We start from the raw sequence: 16,889 nt of genomic DNA, 5'->3' as shown, positions 1-16,889 counted from the left end.
AGAGTTTCACAGAATCACAGAATAGCCTGAGTTGGAAGGAACACACAGGGATCATCGATGACCACCCCCAAGAGTCACAGCATGTGCCTGAGAGCAATGTGCAACTCAGTCAGGCTGGAACTGTGACTGCCTCTCTGGGGAGCCCGTTCCCGTGCCCAGCCACCAAGGGGTTGTTACCTCAGTGAGGTTTTCTGAGATCAGGCAGCTTTGTCAGAAGTAAAAAAATCCTTATTAATCTGCTGCTTGGGATATTCTGTAAATGCCTTTGTTGTACTAGAAATCGTCCTTTAGGATGATCAGTGAAAAAAGTCAGTTGCATCTGTACTCAAAGATGCCATTTAGTGTAACATCGATTTGTTTTAAAATAGTGATCCAAATCCAGCTGTACATGGCAGAACACACAAAGAGTTGGAAGATTGCTGGGTATCAAAAAATATGTGCGCATTCACAGAGAAGGATACTCAGAAAACACACTGAAATAAAACAGGAAATTAAGCATTTTAAGCATTTAAAATATATGTTATGCTTAATTTCCCAGTCATGAATACTAGAGAATTAATATTTGAATTATTATGAATTATTATCTATGCATGTTAAATGCATACTTAAATACACAGTATAGTTTATGAAATGAATAAATGCAATTTAAAATGCATGCAAGTTTTAGTAGAACTTGTAGAACTACAATTTTTGTAGTCTGTAAGGCGAAAGTAGTTAGTGAGTACTGCAGAGATTTGGAGAAGATGGAAGAATTTTCCTATAGTTATAAGCTGCTCTGGAGCTGTAAATTCTGTCGCTGACCATGCTGCAAAGTTTTTGCGTGGTGAAGGAAACCCAGTTTAGCTAAGTCATTGAAACAAAAGAACAGTCTGTGCATGCCTATTTTAGCCGAAGGTTTTTTACATGATGACATATTATGTAAACTAACTTTTCAGATGAACTTATTTTGTATTTGAGTGAAAATCCTGCTGTTCAGGACTGGTGTGAACCACTGTGTCTTTCAAGTTGGCCCCTGTAAAAGCGTGAATTTTGTTCACTGCACTGCTGAGCTTTGACCTGCAGGACAAAACTGGTTCTGCAACTTGACTGACAAAAAGTAAGAACTTTGCAGTTATGGGTTTGGGCACCTACACAACCCTTAGGGTCCATGCTGAGCTTCTTTTCAGTTAGTTTTCTTCTTTCTGCTCATTTTTCTCTGCATCTTTTAGAAATAATAAATGCATTTCTTTTGTACAAAAGTCATGGGTTTATGATGTCTCCACATCTGATTGAAGAGAAGCTCCTAATACAAAATATATCACAGATTGATAAATATGTAGAAAAATCAGTGGCCACACCTTAAAAGACACATGCCACACTGTTGGGAGCTTCCATCCTTCATCTTTCTGTTCCACAGCCCCTGCGCAGACAATGAAAATTATGATACACCTTCTTTCCCTCATAGCAATTTCTGAAGATTAATGCCATTTTAGGATGTGCTTGAGTACTATTCTAACAATGAGTGTTCAGGAAAAAGCTTGGAATAAAACTGGTAGTTTTCTTTCTAGGGCTGTGTTTAATGAGTGAAGTATAAACAAGGTCCAGTATACCCAGTGACTGATGAGGTTTTGGCAAAACATACTGGTGATTAGTGATTTTCACTGTCCATTTTATTTATGGGCAGTGGAAAAATAGTGGCCACGCTGTTCATCTAATGTCCATGTCACTGTCAATAATATAAGGAAGGTTGATTTCTTTCCCCATGCTGCCATAGCCTTCCTCTTTCCCTAGGGTTGATGTAGAAGTCACCTTTACTCACCTCTTGTGGTTGTTTCTGAAGATGTACATAAAACAAATTGAAATCTCTTGATGAAAATCATCTGAGAAATGAGCATTTGCTATGCATTTTTTTATGCTGTTTTCTTTAAAAATATCTGCAGACCTTAATAATTTCTGAAGTACATATTAAACCAACAAGTACATGATTTGCCAGTGTTTCTTGAAGTATTTGGTTAATCATCTTCACACAGGAGACATCAAAACCCAAAGTATGCTCTCTTTTCTGAATGATTAAGCCAAGCTTCCCATAACATTTCACTAGAAAGTAGGGCCATGACAGACTGCTAACAACAAAGTGAAATCTGCTGTGAAAAAAACCCCAGAAAAAATGGAAAAAGGAGAAAACAATGACCCTAAAGATGTGCAAAGAAAAGAAAAAGCCAAGATGCAACTCAAAAGAAATATAGGTTATTTTGACGGGGTAAGTTTTATTGTAGGATCAATTGTTGGAGCAGGGATCTTTGTGTCTCCCACAGGGGTGTTAAAACATTCCTTACTCAATGTTGGCATTGCACTAATGATCTGGACTGCATCTGGGCTGGTTTCTCTGATGGGCGCCCTCTGCTATGCGGAGCTGGGGACCGCTCTGCCCTTCTCCGGAGGAGAATACAGCCATATTAAAAGAGGCCTTGGATCCCTACCCGCCTTCGTGTTTATCTGGACATCAACGTTTACCAAGCCAGCATCAAATGCTGCTCGAGCCTTGCTGTTTGCTGAATATGCCACCCAGCCCTTCTATGGCATTTGCCCTGCACCAGATGTGCTGAAGAAATGCTTGGCCTTGGCCGTTCTCTGGTCCCTGGGGATTTTGAATGGCCTCAGTGTCAAAATGGCTGCGTGGGTGCAGACAATTTTCACTCTGCTGAAGATGATGGCCTTGTCTGTGATTGCTGTCGGTGGCATAGTTTTCCTTGCTGCCAGGCAAAAGGAGAGTCTGGCCAGGTTTGAGGACATGTTTGGCTCAGAGATCCCCAACGCCTCACAGGTTGCCGAAGCCTTCTTCCAGGGACTGTACGCATATGGAGGCTGGTGGTCCCTCAATTACATGGCAGGTATTCTGCTGCTCTTCTTTAGGTTTAGTTCTGCTGCTCTCATTCTTGTGTTCCTCAGCTTGTTTCGGGAGAACTTGTCTCTGCTTCAAGACCACAGGGTCCTTCACATTTTACATGGGTCTTGTGTTTGTTGGGGCTGGTACAAGAGGCGTTGTTCCTCTCTAGGGAAGATTCCTGCTTTTTGTGCAGAATCAAGCTGACATTTCCAGGGGCGTTCAAAAGAATCAAAATAGTTAATTTAAAGTATGCATAAAAAGAATTTTTCACACCTTAAAAATTTGCATTTTGTCTTTCTCAGTGTCCATTCACTGTATTTTTAGGAAAGTACTGAGTTATCCATGCCAAACTATGTGTGCATAGATAATTTCTATTTAAATATCTGTGCCTTAATCTGAGGTTATGCAGCTGGTTTGTACATGGACAAATTAATTTTGAATTTTCTTAGAATGTAGTAATTTTATGGGATGTATTTTCTTGGGAAAACAGACTTTTGAAGTCTAACAAAAGGTGAAGAGAGATCCAAGGAAGGTCATATAAAATTTTTCATAGAACTTGTTCTCCAACATTCAAAAGGTTTTTGCATATCTATTCACTCACCCTATTCTGTATCTGATGACATGGCAGTAATACATGAGCATTTTTTCATGAAAGCTACAGAGATGGTGTTCATGATGTTAGTTAAATTATTGGTGTTTTATAGTATCATCAGATTAATCGAATTACATTGTAAGCAAATGGATATTGCTGTTATATTTTTAACCATTCTCATCCATTGACCTCGATCATGTAAAATATTAAATAAACTGAATGTGTTAAATGCATAACACAAAGTTCAGTGGTGAGGACAGTGTGAAAATTTGGTTAATGTTTAAAAAACTGACTATTATCTTTATAATCCAGGTACTCCAGCTTTAAAAATAGGCTGTAATTTAAAAAAAAAGTAATATAAATCAAGAAAGTATGGTTTTCCTCAAAGGTGAGCTCTTTGCTTTGTAAGCCTGAGAAATTACAAGACTTATGGTAAAATACTGATTTATTTTCTGATCAGTTAGCAGTACTAATAAATGCCATACACTGGGCAGCACAGCTGTTTAGACAGATGTAACCTATGCAACAGTTCTGAACAAAACTGAGTTTCCTATTCTTCAACAATTACTTCATTTCTGTGAGCTTCAGCTGATAGATCAGGTGCCAGCTGGATGGCAAGACTGCAGCAAGGAACAAAATGAATGGAAAGATAAATTTAAATTGGCAAATTTGGTGATTATCCTCTTCTGAGCTCAAAATTACTAAGTATATTTCTTACATTTGAAATAAATCCCAAATTCTCTGATAGTATCTGAATTCCAGTGTTGTGGTCCTTCAGTCCTGTCTCTGTGCACTACAGCCAGCACAGGGATCATGGCTCAAGGCTGATGTCCTGAGCAGAAGACAGAAATCAAATGTGAAGGAGAAAATGGATTTCTGTCTCCTAAAAAGAGTTTAAATAAGATGTACATTTGACTTTTCACTTCTCTCTTGTTAGTTATTTGCTGGTAATACTCAGGAAATTGTCTGTAAATGCTGAGGGAAGTGGGAAATGGGGAGGGAACAAGACAAAGGAGTGAAAGAGATGAAAAAGAACCTTTTTGATTGAGATGAGGGTGATTGAAATTAGGGTTCTGGAAACCAGCTCCATTTTTTGCTGGGACTATGACATGCTCAGGAATGTATGCCAGTGCCTGAGTTGTTCACTTGCAAAATTTGGGGTTTTTTTCTTGTTTGGTAAGAGTAATTCTAAGCTATCAGGCTTAGCACTAAACAATTTTCCTTCACCATCTTTGCACTGGAAAAGACAATAATCATCAGAATCCATCTGGAAATTGCCCCCTTTTAAAGCCACTGCATTATTGCTCTTATGTCTATACCTTCAGTCTTTTCTGTTACTTTTTCTGTATTTTTTGATATAATAGCAAAGAGAAAGGTTTTGAGTAGGAATAGGCAAATATGCTCAGTAAGTTACAGATCAGGACTCATGAAGTGATGTAAGAATACATAATGTGACTTTGGAGTTTCATTTTTAAGCTACTGATTTTCAAGTAAGGCTACTTGAAAATTTCCTACCAAATCAGTTTTCTAATGTAAGTCAGATATGTGCTTAATCAAATCAAAGGGAAATTTTCACTCCTCTTGTAATCTTTTTTAATCAATCAGCTGTTCATCCAGCCCTCCTTCCAAACAGTTAAAAAATAGATAAATAAAAAGAATTTTTTTAAGGTTTTCTGATATTAACCTATTTGAGAACCAGTGTAGGACTTCACAAGCAGAGAATTTAGCAGCCATGATTAGGGATTGGGACAGGACTTTGGTATCAGTCTTATCAAACTCTGCACAGCTTCACCACTGAAAAACTTTTGCAGAAGCTACATTGTTTGCTTCATTTGTTGTTTTAAATTGTACTTTTCAGAGGAGATGAAAAGCCCCAGCAGAAATATCCCCTTAACTGTGATGACTGCTGTTCCTGCAGTAATTGTTTTTTATTTACTGGTGAACATCTCATATCTGACTGTCCTCACACCTAAGGAAATTGTCTCCTCAGGTATGTATTTAATATTTTTTTAATTAAAAAGGAGTGGACATTAGCATATCCATCTGATGTCAGTGTCCTGGGTTACTTCTGCTCACGTAACTTCACAGTCCAGAAATTTGGGTTCATTTTTTTTTTTAACAGAGAATTCTTCCTTAATTTTACTCTATGACACAAGTTGGACTGAATGCTGGCAGATTGTTGAAATTGTTGGCTTTTCCCTACACTGTCTGTAAAAAGAAATCAGAACTGTATAAAAACCTGGAAAATAAGGTGAATGTCAGGTCCCAAGTACAGAGATGACCTTTGTTTTCCTGTAGTTTAAATTTTCACTCCTCCTTCTTTCCCTACCTCATGGAGTCTCAGGCTAAAGCCATTATTCTTTAGTAGATGGACAAGTCTAACATGTTCAGGAGTATAGAAAAGACTATGGACACAAAAATGTAGCCATTTTGGGTGTGTATTATTCATGATAAATATTGTGATTCCTTAGAAGAGCCTATACAAAAGGCCAGTGTATGTAAACTCTGTCTCAGATCCTGTACCAATAAGCTGCCCATGAAAGCTCCAAGGGGAACTGTATTACTCCTTGATTGTCCAAGCAGCACATTTTAAATCCCACTGTAATGAGACTGAGCTGTCAGACCTTGCCTACAGGTGTGACAGAATCCATACCTCATTTGGATGGATCAATTATTTTTTTTCCTATGGAAAAAGCTCACTAATATAAATGGGAACAGTGTAGCTGTCACTCAGTAACCTCATATTATCGCTCAGCCAGTGTCAGGCCATCTGCTGGGAGAGATGGATCATTTGCATGCTACAATGAAGGAGGCAGCAAATACCAGACTATCCATGAATAGCAGCTGCCAGCTGGCATGACCAGCTCCATGCATACCAGGGGAACTGTGTTTATCCAGCTGAGAAGATAGCCCTAAAATTATAGCACTCTTTTAAACATTGCTTGTTCATGTTCCTTCACTACTTTTTTTTTTTTTTTTTGAGGAGGGGGGCACTGTTTTCCCCATCTCTAATAACTTCCTGTGCTGCAAGATGTGTGTTCCTCATGGCATTTGGTTATAGACCCACTAAATATTGTCCTCGTAACAATATCAGCTATAGCTAATATCCTAGCAGTATTGAATATCTCTTGTTCAGAAACAATCTTTCACATTTCCCAGTTCCACCCAAAGCAAAATCTCATTAATAACACATTTGTCGACCCATCTCTGAACGTAGAGGTGCTCCTGTTGGCAGTTTCCTGTAACAACAGATCGTGTCACCACTGTGGTCACGCCAGGGACCAAGGAGTTAATTTTCTTTCCTTGCCCACGTGTGTGTTTGTGATGCAGGATGTGAGATGCAGCTCATTCCTGCTGGGAAGTCCATGACTGTGGTATTGGCCCCAGCAGGTTTCCCTGACTTGCTCTGGCAGGCAGCACTCCTTCTTGCTGTCATGCTTAGTTCCTGAATTAAATACCCTTAGGATTGGATTTGTGTTTGGCTACTGCAACAAAAAAGCAGGCATTTCTGGTAAATAATAGGTGTTTCTTGTATTTTAAGTTTTGTTCCTGTTGAGTCTGTCGGTTATTCAGAACATGGTACTTGTAGTACACTAATTCTTTGCTTTCTTGCAGTTGCTGTGGCAGTCACTTGGGCTGATCGAGTGATCCCCTCTGTTTCCTGGATCATTCCTCTCTCTGTTGCTGTCTCAATATTTGGTGCCCTGAACAGCAGCATGTTCGCACTCGGTCGATTAAGTTATGCTGGAAGTCAGTCAGGACATTTACCTGTTTTAATATCCATGCTTAATGTCCACTCCTGTACTCCAGCACCAGCCATGATTTTTTCAACCACCATTGCATCCATTTTTATCATCCCCTCTGACCTTATAACATTAACAAATTACTTTGGATTTTCTGCCTGGCTTATGATTGGACTGACTTGTGCAAGCCTGATTGTACTTCGATACCGGGAACCTCATCTACATCGACCATACAAAGTAAATGGGTCTAAGTTACAAAATATTTTTATAGATTTTTTTGAGTCATGGGTAGCATGCAAAAGTTACAGAAGAAGTGCAGATTCAAAGTGGATAGTCACAAAAATACAAATAATAATGCTTAGAGCCTTATTTGAAAATTTTGTTTCACTATAAAAAGAAGAGAAACAAACAGATGGTTTCTGCACCAGAGAACTTGCAGTTGAAAACAGGAGACGGTTCTTTGCAGAATGGGGGAGACTTTCAAACAAGGTGGTACCATACCAGTGTGGAGCAGGAACAAGAAGAGTATAGGACCCATTGCCATTCACAATTAAGCTTTGATCTGCTCTCACTTTTCCTGACACAATCAGAGGCATTAAGGATAGGTTGAATTTCCTCTTACTCTAGCAGTCAGAAAGCTGGGTTAGAAGTATATGCTTGTTGTGAAGGCTTCTAGGCACCCAGCCCTGAGTGTCCTATAGGAATCCACAATATCATATGTGAACAAATGGATTTCCAGTACTGCCTATCTCTCCCTCTTGACAATAGAAGGAGCCTAAACAAATATTTTAAAAAAGATTCCTCTCTTACAGGCAATTTGAGTCAGATGACTCTTGTCCTGGGTGAATTTATAGCAGCGTGAAAAATGGTATTCTACTGGGGAAAAGAACACATTGTTACTCTTATGAATGAAGCATAAAATCACAGTTGGTTCATTTATTTCCTAAACCACTTTTTTTCTTTCTCTTATAGGTGTTTTTACCTGTTCCATTTGTGATGGTGGCAATGTCTTTCTTCCTAGTTCTAGCTCCCATAGTCTGGTCTCCAAACCTGCAATATGTTTACGCTTTCCTGTTTATGCTGGGAAGTGTTATTGTTTATCTGCCTTTTATACATTTTAAATTGCATTTTGCATTTCTTGATAAAATTACTTGCCACTTACAGCTCCTGTTAGAAGTCTGTCCTGCTGATGAATCTGCTAAGGGCAAATGTGAGTAATGGCAGATATTTAATCCCAGTACAACTAAGAGCCAACAGCAGATTTTGTTTAACTGAGACTATAAACAGTACAACTTAGCTGTTGATGTTATACATAGGTGTGCATGCATGCATATACATATATAGGTGTATACACATATATTGCAAACTTGCACATATATGTATGTATAGGCACAGAATCACATAATGAACTAGGTTGGAAAAGACCTTTGATACCATCAAGTCCAACCTATGACCTAACACCTCCTCATCAACTAAACCACGGCATTAGCATAAAAGTTAATATGTATGTGGTTTTGTGTCTGTTTGTATAAATACATAAATGTATACATATACTAATTTAATAGGTGCAAAGGATCTCTCTTAAACTTGCAAAATCTGTAAAATGTTCTTTCTTGCTCCTGAGAACACAGTTAAAAGTTGTGTATAGTCTTGTAATAATAGAAATAAGACTCAATCACAGCACAAATAGTTATCAATATTATCCTACAATAAGTGAATAAATACACACTAAATAGCATCATTATATAAATGCACTTTTGGACTTTGAACTAAATTGTCTGGATTATTCTTAGTTTGCAGTAGCTCATTGATTAGAACTGCTGGTTTTAAAGGCTTTATATTTCTTTTCATATGCTACCTTTTTTGGCATGAATTTCTTTTTAATAAAAACCTTTGAAGAATATCATGAAAGTGACTGAGATCTTTTTATATCTTAAGAAAACTGTATATGGCACATCTCAGCTATTTTAGAACAACACATACAAATTCAAGGTGAAATCTTACAAAGCATCAAGTAAGGCAATAAGAATTATTTATCTTTCATTACAGAAATAAAAACTAAAGAGATGTGGATTCCTTTACTAAATTGTTTACATCTTAGCATTAATATTACTTTATTCCTTGATTTCTTTTTGGTGTTATTGAGAAGTAAGAGCTTTTTCAGGCCTCCTTCCATCCATTTTTATTTTGTTTATGAAAGCAAGATAAATTAATTTTTTTTCTTCTGATGTTTGGGCCATATTAAATTCACGGAATATTTAATCTTAAAAACAAATTACCAGTACATAAGAAACATCATGTATGTAGGTGATTAATCTATTAAGATATGCTTCTCTTTTTATAATTAAATGGAATTACAAATATAAAGTGATTTTCCAAATCTGTCAATGAAAGCTCAGCAACACAACCAGTAGATGGCCCCAGCCTAACATGGCTCTTCCCCTGTGATCTCTGGTTTGATGGATGTTATATTGGTGAAACTGTCTTACAGGGCATTATATTATAACACAGTTGAATGAAAAAAATCTTTCTACAATATTCGATTCAATGATATATAAAAATTTTAGAGATCAGAATGATAGAGGAAGAATTATTCATAGCTACCCAAAGTCTAGGGTGCCCATCAGTAAAGCCAGGAATCAACTGAAGGTTTAAACGGATTTGACTTTGCACTGGAATGAGCCCCCAGATGAAAACAAATACATGTAGAAAGTGGCTTTTCTCAAGGTGATAATGCACACAGAATGAAAATTTGAAGAAAAATTTGTACCTTTTAAAATGTTGTATGAAGAAAAGTTCATACAAGGGAGGAGTGCAGTGTATACAGCTGAGCTGAAGACTGGATCCAGCTGAAAGCAAGAAAGGAATCAATGTTTAATTTCACTTCATAGTGCTATTGGAAAAACATTTCTCTTGCTATTTAAATTGAAAAATCACAAAACTCATCAACATTGTAGAGGAGTAGTATTTTAAGAACTGAATTGTAAAAGGAAGAAAGGATTTTACTGTGACCAAAGCATCCATCAGTGATTTGTACATGCAGGCGTGGCAGTGCCACAGATTTGCAACTGAGCTTGAGCAAGTAATTTATTTAAACCTATTTAAATATGTAAAAGAAAAGTGGAAGTCATAAGGAAAAGAAGTGTATATAACAATAATACTGTGTTGTAGACCAGATGATTAGGAAAAGCAAGCATCAGGGCGAAGTTGCTCAATTGGGTGTGTTATTTCCATGTAATTTCTTGTCAGTGTGTCAATTCTCTGTTTAATTCCATAATGAGTTGGGTACCTACTGATTATATATGTCAGGGTATGTTTGGGTAATTGGAGCATGTATTCGTTAAGGATACAAACTTCAAATATAGAGGTGTAGCAGTTTCAACAAGTCAAGGAACTCAAAAGTCCCAGTGAAATGTAATATGAAATAAACTGCATTTATATATTTTTCTGGAATGTGAAGTAGATAGTTTTTATTTTAACAAAAATCTAGGAAATGGCACATAAGCTGGCATGTACAAGATGAGATGATTTAGAATAGCTCAGAATTAAAAATGTCCGTGCAAACTTAAGCCCCTCTGCAAAGGCACCTTTCAATGGCCTTGCTTTATCAGATCAGAGTGTTCTTTCTATATACCCTTACCTCATTTATTGGATAGAATGGATGGTGCCAAATAATTCACTATAATTTTCTTCCCATTTCAACATGTGATCTTGCATTTTGTTTATCACTGTCTGCTCAAATGCTGATCTTGATAGACACTGTTGATTTCTTACAGACTTTGCTATGGTGTTCCTCATGACAGCACCTAAGCACTTCACAAACAACCACTGGTTTCTCTTGACTCTCATGAGCTGTGTCAGTGGTATCATCTTTGCTTGCTGAAAGTAAGTTAAGCTGATGTGCAGGTTGTACTACAAATCCGTTTTGTGATGTTTTCTGTGATCCTTCAAATCACATCAAATACCTTGGTGGAGAACCATTGATGGAGATTCAAGTCCAAGTATGGATGTTTCTTTATCTTTGGAAGCAGGGCAAAGAGCCAGGGAATTGCTGAACATACATCTGGTATGGCTGTTCAGACACTATATACAGATTTCCATTTCTATTCATTCCAGCTTTTAGATGGAAAAGAAGTATGGCCAAAATTGCTCACTAACTTTGGATGCCTAAGATGGGGTACCTTGGAGCTGATTTTTCATAGTAATTAGTAAGTTCAGACTGCCTATAGTCCCCTGGAATTAAGTTCTAAGAATTCTACAAAAAGGAAAGAAGGGCAAATTATCACAGTCACTTTGGTTTAGATGAATAGCTGGTATCCTTTAGCCCAGCTTCTGACTAACTGTGGGTAGCTGCAATTCCTTTAAGACCTACAGTCTACTAAATGTTAAATTACAATGATGAGATTTTAAAATTCCACAAATCAAATGGGGACAATTTAAAATTTGGTATAGAAAATGAGGAAAACAGAATTAATTACAATTTTGAAAAATTATGATGTAAATGATTCCAGTATGGCCATAGAATTTTATAGAAAAAGAGCAGTGGGTATGCTGGGCAATACTCAAATTCCTAAATCCAGCAACTGTTCTGCAAGTGCTACATCATTCACTACATCAAATTCCTCTTCTACAGCACATGAGGGATTGGCTGCCTCACATTTAGCATCTTCTTCAACAAATGTTGACTTATTCCCACATCCAAGAGAGACAGGGTTTTGTGAAAAAGAAGGCTCTCATTAAATGACTCCCGTTGGAAAGAGACTCGCATAGCTGAGCTGAATTAGCATTATAAAAGCAATCCCAGATATGATATTGCCCATGCCCTGAATATGAGTCACTGATGTTCTCTTAATGCAGCCTTTCTTTTGCCTGAGTGTTTTAGAATGCTAAATCACAAAGAAGAAAATACAATAATAAATTTATAAAGATTTCTTATTGTTGCTGGATCATTCCACATCTCCAAGCAGTAAGCATAAAGGAAAAGAATTCAAATTTATAACTCATGTTAGCTACTCTGGCCAAGAGCAATTCAATATTTTAACATTACAGCTTGTTTCAGTTGGTCTCAGCTGCTGTCCTACTTGAATATATCTCAGAAAATGCTATATGGAAGTGTGACTGTTTTATTACTAGACTATATCAGACATTTATTCAAATTTTTAATTTTTTTTAATCTTTGACTTCATAATTCTTTTAGGCTTATGCGTACTTGCATGTTTCAGAACTTTAACCTTACAACAAGATAGAATGTGGATAATTTTTTATTAATACTGTACTGACTAGTCCATTTTGACATGTAACCTCCCTATCTGTTTTTCTAGGTTTCTAACACAGTATTTGTATGTATGTCTGCTTTACCTTTTTTTTTGTCCTTTATCTCCTTAAAAAGACAACGTAAAATACAAAGATTATCAGTCTTATTTTAAAAATTACTTGTAGTTACACGTCATACTAATTCCATGTGTGCTAACTGCTTTACAAAATAAAAAAAAATCACTGTGAGGCAAACCCTAGCACAGAAGAAATAAAACCCCCAGTAATTATTTGTTTTACTTCCCTTTTCATGGTTAGTGTTAACAGTGATTCCAATAAAAAGGTAGTCAGCTAATAATGAACAGCTGTATGTGGTTTTTTGTGCTCTGATGTGGTGATATTTGGTTGGAACCTCTGGGTTACATGGGGGAGGATGTATGAGGAGCTGCCTGTAGCTGTAAAGCCGTGAGTGGTTCAGACTTCCTATGGGGAATTATAAGAGAGAATTAGGTTGTGAGCTGTAAAACCTGCCTGCAGAGGCACATGGCAGCACAAAGAAGCACATGGCAGCACAGAGAGGCTTGTGTCCATCGGACCCTGTGGGGAGGAGGTGTCACACAGCACACCCCTACGGTGAGGAGCCTGCAGGGAGCTGACAGACAAGCGAACAGTGAGTGATCATCCCATAAAAGGACATTGAGAAAGCGTGTTGCTGATGTGGCAACACGGGATAGGTCACACCATATAAAGAAATACTGTGCCTTAGAAAAGTGTATAAAACCAACTTACTCCTTTGAATAAACGAATCAGATTCCCTGCCGGTCTGGGTCTGAGATTCAATCACCGACAAATGGTGCCCCCTGTGAGGAATTTATTATATGCCTATCTGTTCGTCTGTCGGTGAGCCCCATGGGACTTGAAGTGCTGCTGCAAGAAGCAGGAATGCTGGCCAGTGATAATCCCTACAAGTTGTAGGTGAGCTATGGGGGACATAGGGGATGGAGTATCTCAGGAACAGAACATCCCAGAGACGTTAAAACAACATTTTAAAGAAACATGGCAGGAAAGTTGAGTCTACAGATTTGAACAGACTCTTGTTCTGTGCAAAGAACTGTGATTTATCTTTAGATAGGACATGCGGCCATGCAGCACTGACAAAGCTTTTGTGTCCATGGAGGACAGTGTGCAAGGTGCTCATAGCGCATGTGGCACCCAGAGAGCAAAGAAAGACACTTGTGCCACCACGTCAGCTGTGCTGAGCCCTTCTGTGCCGCCAGTGAGGGACCGTAAGTCTGTCAGTGCTGTAGGAGGAGAACCAGAAGATGGCCCGTCGTCCCCCGACCCATTTGACCCTGGAGGGAAGCCGGACAGTACTACAGAAAAGCACGCGCCACCCTGCGCCTTGTGGCATCAGCTGGAGCCGTGTCGCGGTGAGTGGCTGGAGCCGGGAAGTCCCATCCTGGTAGCATGTTCCCTCTCTGTCCCCTGCGAAAGTGCAGCAGTGGCAGATGCAGCAAGGGGGAAAGCAAGCGCGCGACGCCGGGGAGCACATGCTGGCCAGCGCATGCGCGGTGTGGCGCCGGCGAGCACATGGCAGAGCTGCGCCACAGCAGTGAGCGCATGGCGGGGAGCCATAGTGGCGAGCACATGGCAAAGCCACGCTGCAGCCTCCCCCACACCGCCGACAGGAGGGATCAGAGCTGGTGGTGCCGCTGCTCTGCTCAGCGCATGGTGGGGGCCGCGAGTGGCTCTCTGCATGTGAGAAGTGAGGAGACGGGCCGGCACACCTCTGCCGGCTGCTGGACCCACACTGCCGTGCGACCGGCAGAACCCGTGCAAGCCAGTGGGGGCCTCACCGTTATAGCCAAGGCTCCTGTTCCTTGCAGACTCTCGGGAGCTGATACTGCGCTGGAAAAAAAAGACTAAGTGGACTCATGGCCCCTTCCTCTGGCGGGGGGTGGGAGGGGGGGTGGGCTGCAGCATACAGCATTTGCACCAGCTTGTGCGAGAATGGCTGCAAGCTAAGTGTCTTGCTCCTGCAGCTGGCCCATAGAACTCTTCTGTTTTCGTTATCCAAAATGTTGACCCTATCTCAAAGATTGCTTTTTTACCACACCACCTTGTGACCCCCGTGCATTGTTCTGATCGCTTTTTGTGATAGATAATAATTATAATTTGTAAGCTATTTTTTAAAGCAGGAATTAAGCTTGTTACATTTTAAAACCTCTTAGAGTGTTCATGTTAATGTAATTGTAATTTTCCAAGACCTATATTTATATATATTCTGTGAAACAATGAAGTACTTAAGCAATTAATGATATTACCTTGCTTGTTTTTACTCAGTGCACACTTGATGTTGTATTAGATGTATTATTTTACTGTTCATATTAAGAAAACTGCATGTTATGTTACACATTTTCCTGAATTTAGTAAGTTGAAAAATGTTCGTGTTACATATTGTTAGAACAGAAAAGGGGGAATGCAGAGATGGGGTGTGCCCCCCGCCAAAGACTAAAAAAGTTTATATGTTCTTAATTTTTCAATCGCATTCAAAATGATCACAAGATATTAATAAAGTTTTTAAGCAATTTTATAAGTATTTTAGGGAAACCCTCTCAGATGAGGCTTGAAGCTCTGGCCAAACCCTAGCCCTGGCTGACTGGAGATTATACCATCAAACCCAAGTGTTTCTGCCCTAAAAGTGTAATCAAGTAATTTTGACTTGCTAATTTGATTTTAAAAAAGCTGGACCCTCTTTCAAAGTAAACTTGAAAGTCTTGCCTAGGAAAGACTTTCTAAGTCTTCACTGTGAAACAGGACCTTCCAGCAGTTGCAAACTCCGAGTGATGGTAAACGTTTTAGACAACTTTACATTGTTTCTCAAAGTTCTACCTGTTCAATCACTGTCATAATTCTTCATTGTATAAAACAAAAAAGGGGGAATTATGGGGAATTATAAGAGAGAATTAGGTTGTGAGCTGTAAAACCTGCCTGCAGAGGCACATGGCAGCACAAAGAAGCACATGGCAGCACAGAGAGGCTTGTGTCCATCGGACCCTGTGGGGAGGAGGTGTCACAGGGCAGATCCCTACAGAAAGGAGCCTGCAGGGAGCTGACAGACGAGTGAACAGCGAGTGATCATCCCATAAAAGGACATTGAGAAAATGTGTTGCTGATGTGGCAACACGGGATAGGTCATAAAGAAATAAAGAAATACTGTGCCTTAGAAAAGTGTATAAAACCAACTCACTCCTTTGAATAAGTGATTCTGATTCCCTGCTGGTCTGAGTCCGAGATTCAATCGCTCTTCCTGACTTTACTCTTATGTTTGATATATGCACTGGGCGTATTGCTAAGGTTCCCCACATCTCAGTTTCCATGTATGCCAAAACAGAAACAACTGTGTTTTAACAACTAACAGGTCAAAGAGTATTCACTTGTGACCTTCTCTTCTGTATCACAGATAGAAGTTATTTTTGTCATTGTCCTCCATAACTTATTTCAAGGGATGGGGGATTCTGGGTGTTCCCAGTTCTTACTGGCTTGATTTGGAGGGGTAAGACCTATATCTGCTTCAGGAACTTTGAAGCTGTTTCTATTTTTGCTTTGGAACAGGAAATAAAACATTTTTAAATTAGCAGGTTTGGATAAGCTGCATCCTACAGGTTTAAAGGCACTGTTGAGGAGTTTGACTGTTAATGCTGATTTTCAGTAACTCTTGCTACACAGGGGAAATTTCAGGAGTGCAAAAGAAAGGTAACATGCCAATATTTAAATAGAATAAAAGAAATGAGCCAGGAAATTATAGTCTTGTCAGTGTCATATAATTCCTTGGAAAAAGTAGTGGAAGAGATAACAAGAAACTGAATTAATAATAAATTAAAAGTGAGTAGCAGAATTAATGCCAGTTCATTTGTGTTTATGGAAAATAATCCTATCAAACCAGTTTTACATTATACTTTCTGTAATATAGATTGGGATAAAAGCTGAAGAAAATGTGATTTTGACATTCATCAAAGCTGCAGACTTGACAAAGTAGTTACACCACTACAAATCAATCTGTTTTGTTTGGCAAATTTAAAAGTGACTAGGGTTTTTCATCATCTTGCAAAGCTACTAAAATGAGCCCTATTAGCAAGCCTTTGTGTGTAATATTGGCTAGGGATTTTCTCCTTCTTTTGACAGCAGAAAAGGTATTGTTCCTGGCAGCAAGAGCTAAATGTGTTTGGGCTGAGACTTCCCTACGTGCTGCTACATATACAGTAGGTGTTTAGTATGAGGGTGGTGAGGCAGTGGAACAGATTGCCCAAAGAAGTTGTGGATGCCCTGTTGTAGGCCAGGTTGGATGGGCCACTTGGTCTAGTGACAGGGGTCCCTGCACATGGCACAGGGGTTGAAATCAAATGGTCTTAAAGCTTCCCACCAGCCCAAACCA

General features: G+C 39.0%; 1 protein-coding gene across 1 annotated transcript; it reads left to right on the top strand.

Moving 5' to 3' along the window:
* Nucleotides 1–2,077: 2,077 nt before the first annotated feature.
* On the top strand, nt 2,078–8,819 carry SLC7A13 (solute carrier family 7 member 13). Its single transcript, XM_048286954.1, has 4 exons — nt 2,078–2,870; nt 5,317–5,448; nt 7,074–7,438; nt 8,174–8,819. The coding sequence occupies exons 1-4, from the start codon at nt 2,147–2,149 to the stop codon at nt 8,417–8,419; spliced, it is 1,467 nt and encodes a 488-aa protein (XP_048142911.1). The 5' UTR covers nt 2,078–2,146; the 3' UTR covers nt 8,420–8,819.
* Nucleotides 8,820–16,889: the final 8,070 nt, after the last annotated feature.

Source organism: Corvus hawaiiensis, chromosome 26 (assembly GCF_020740725.1).
Source record: "Corvus hawaiiensis isolate bCorHaw1 chromosome 26, bCorHaw1.pri.cur, whole genome shotgun sequence".
Lineage (NCBI taxonomy): Eukaryota > Metazoa > Chordata > Aves > Passeriformes > Corvidae > Corvus > Corvus hawaiiensis.
Note: the sequence above shows the minus strand (reverse complement) of the source record. Positions and strands in the feature narration are given on the sequence as shown.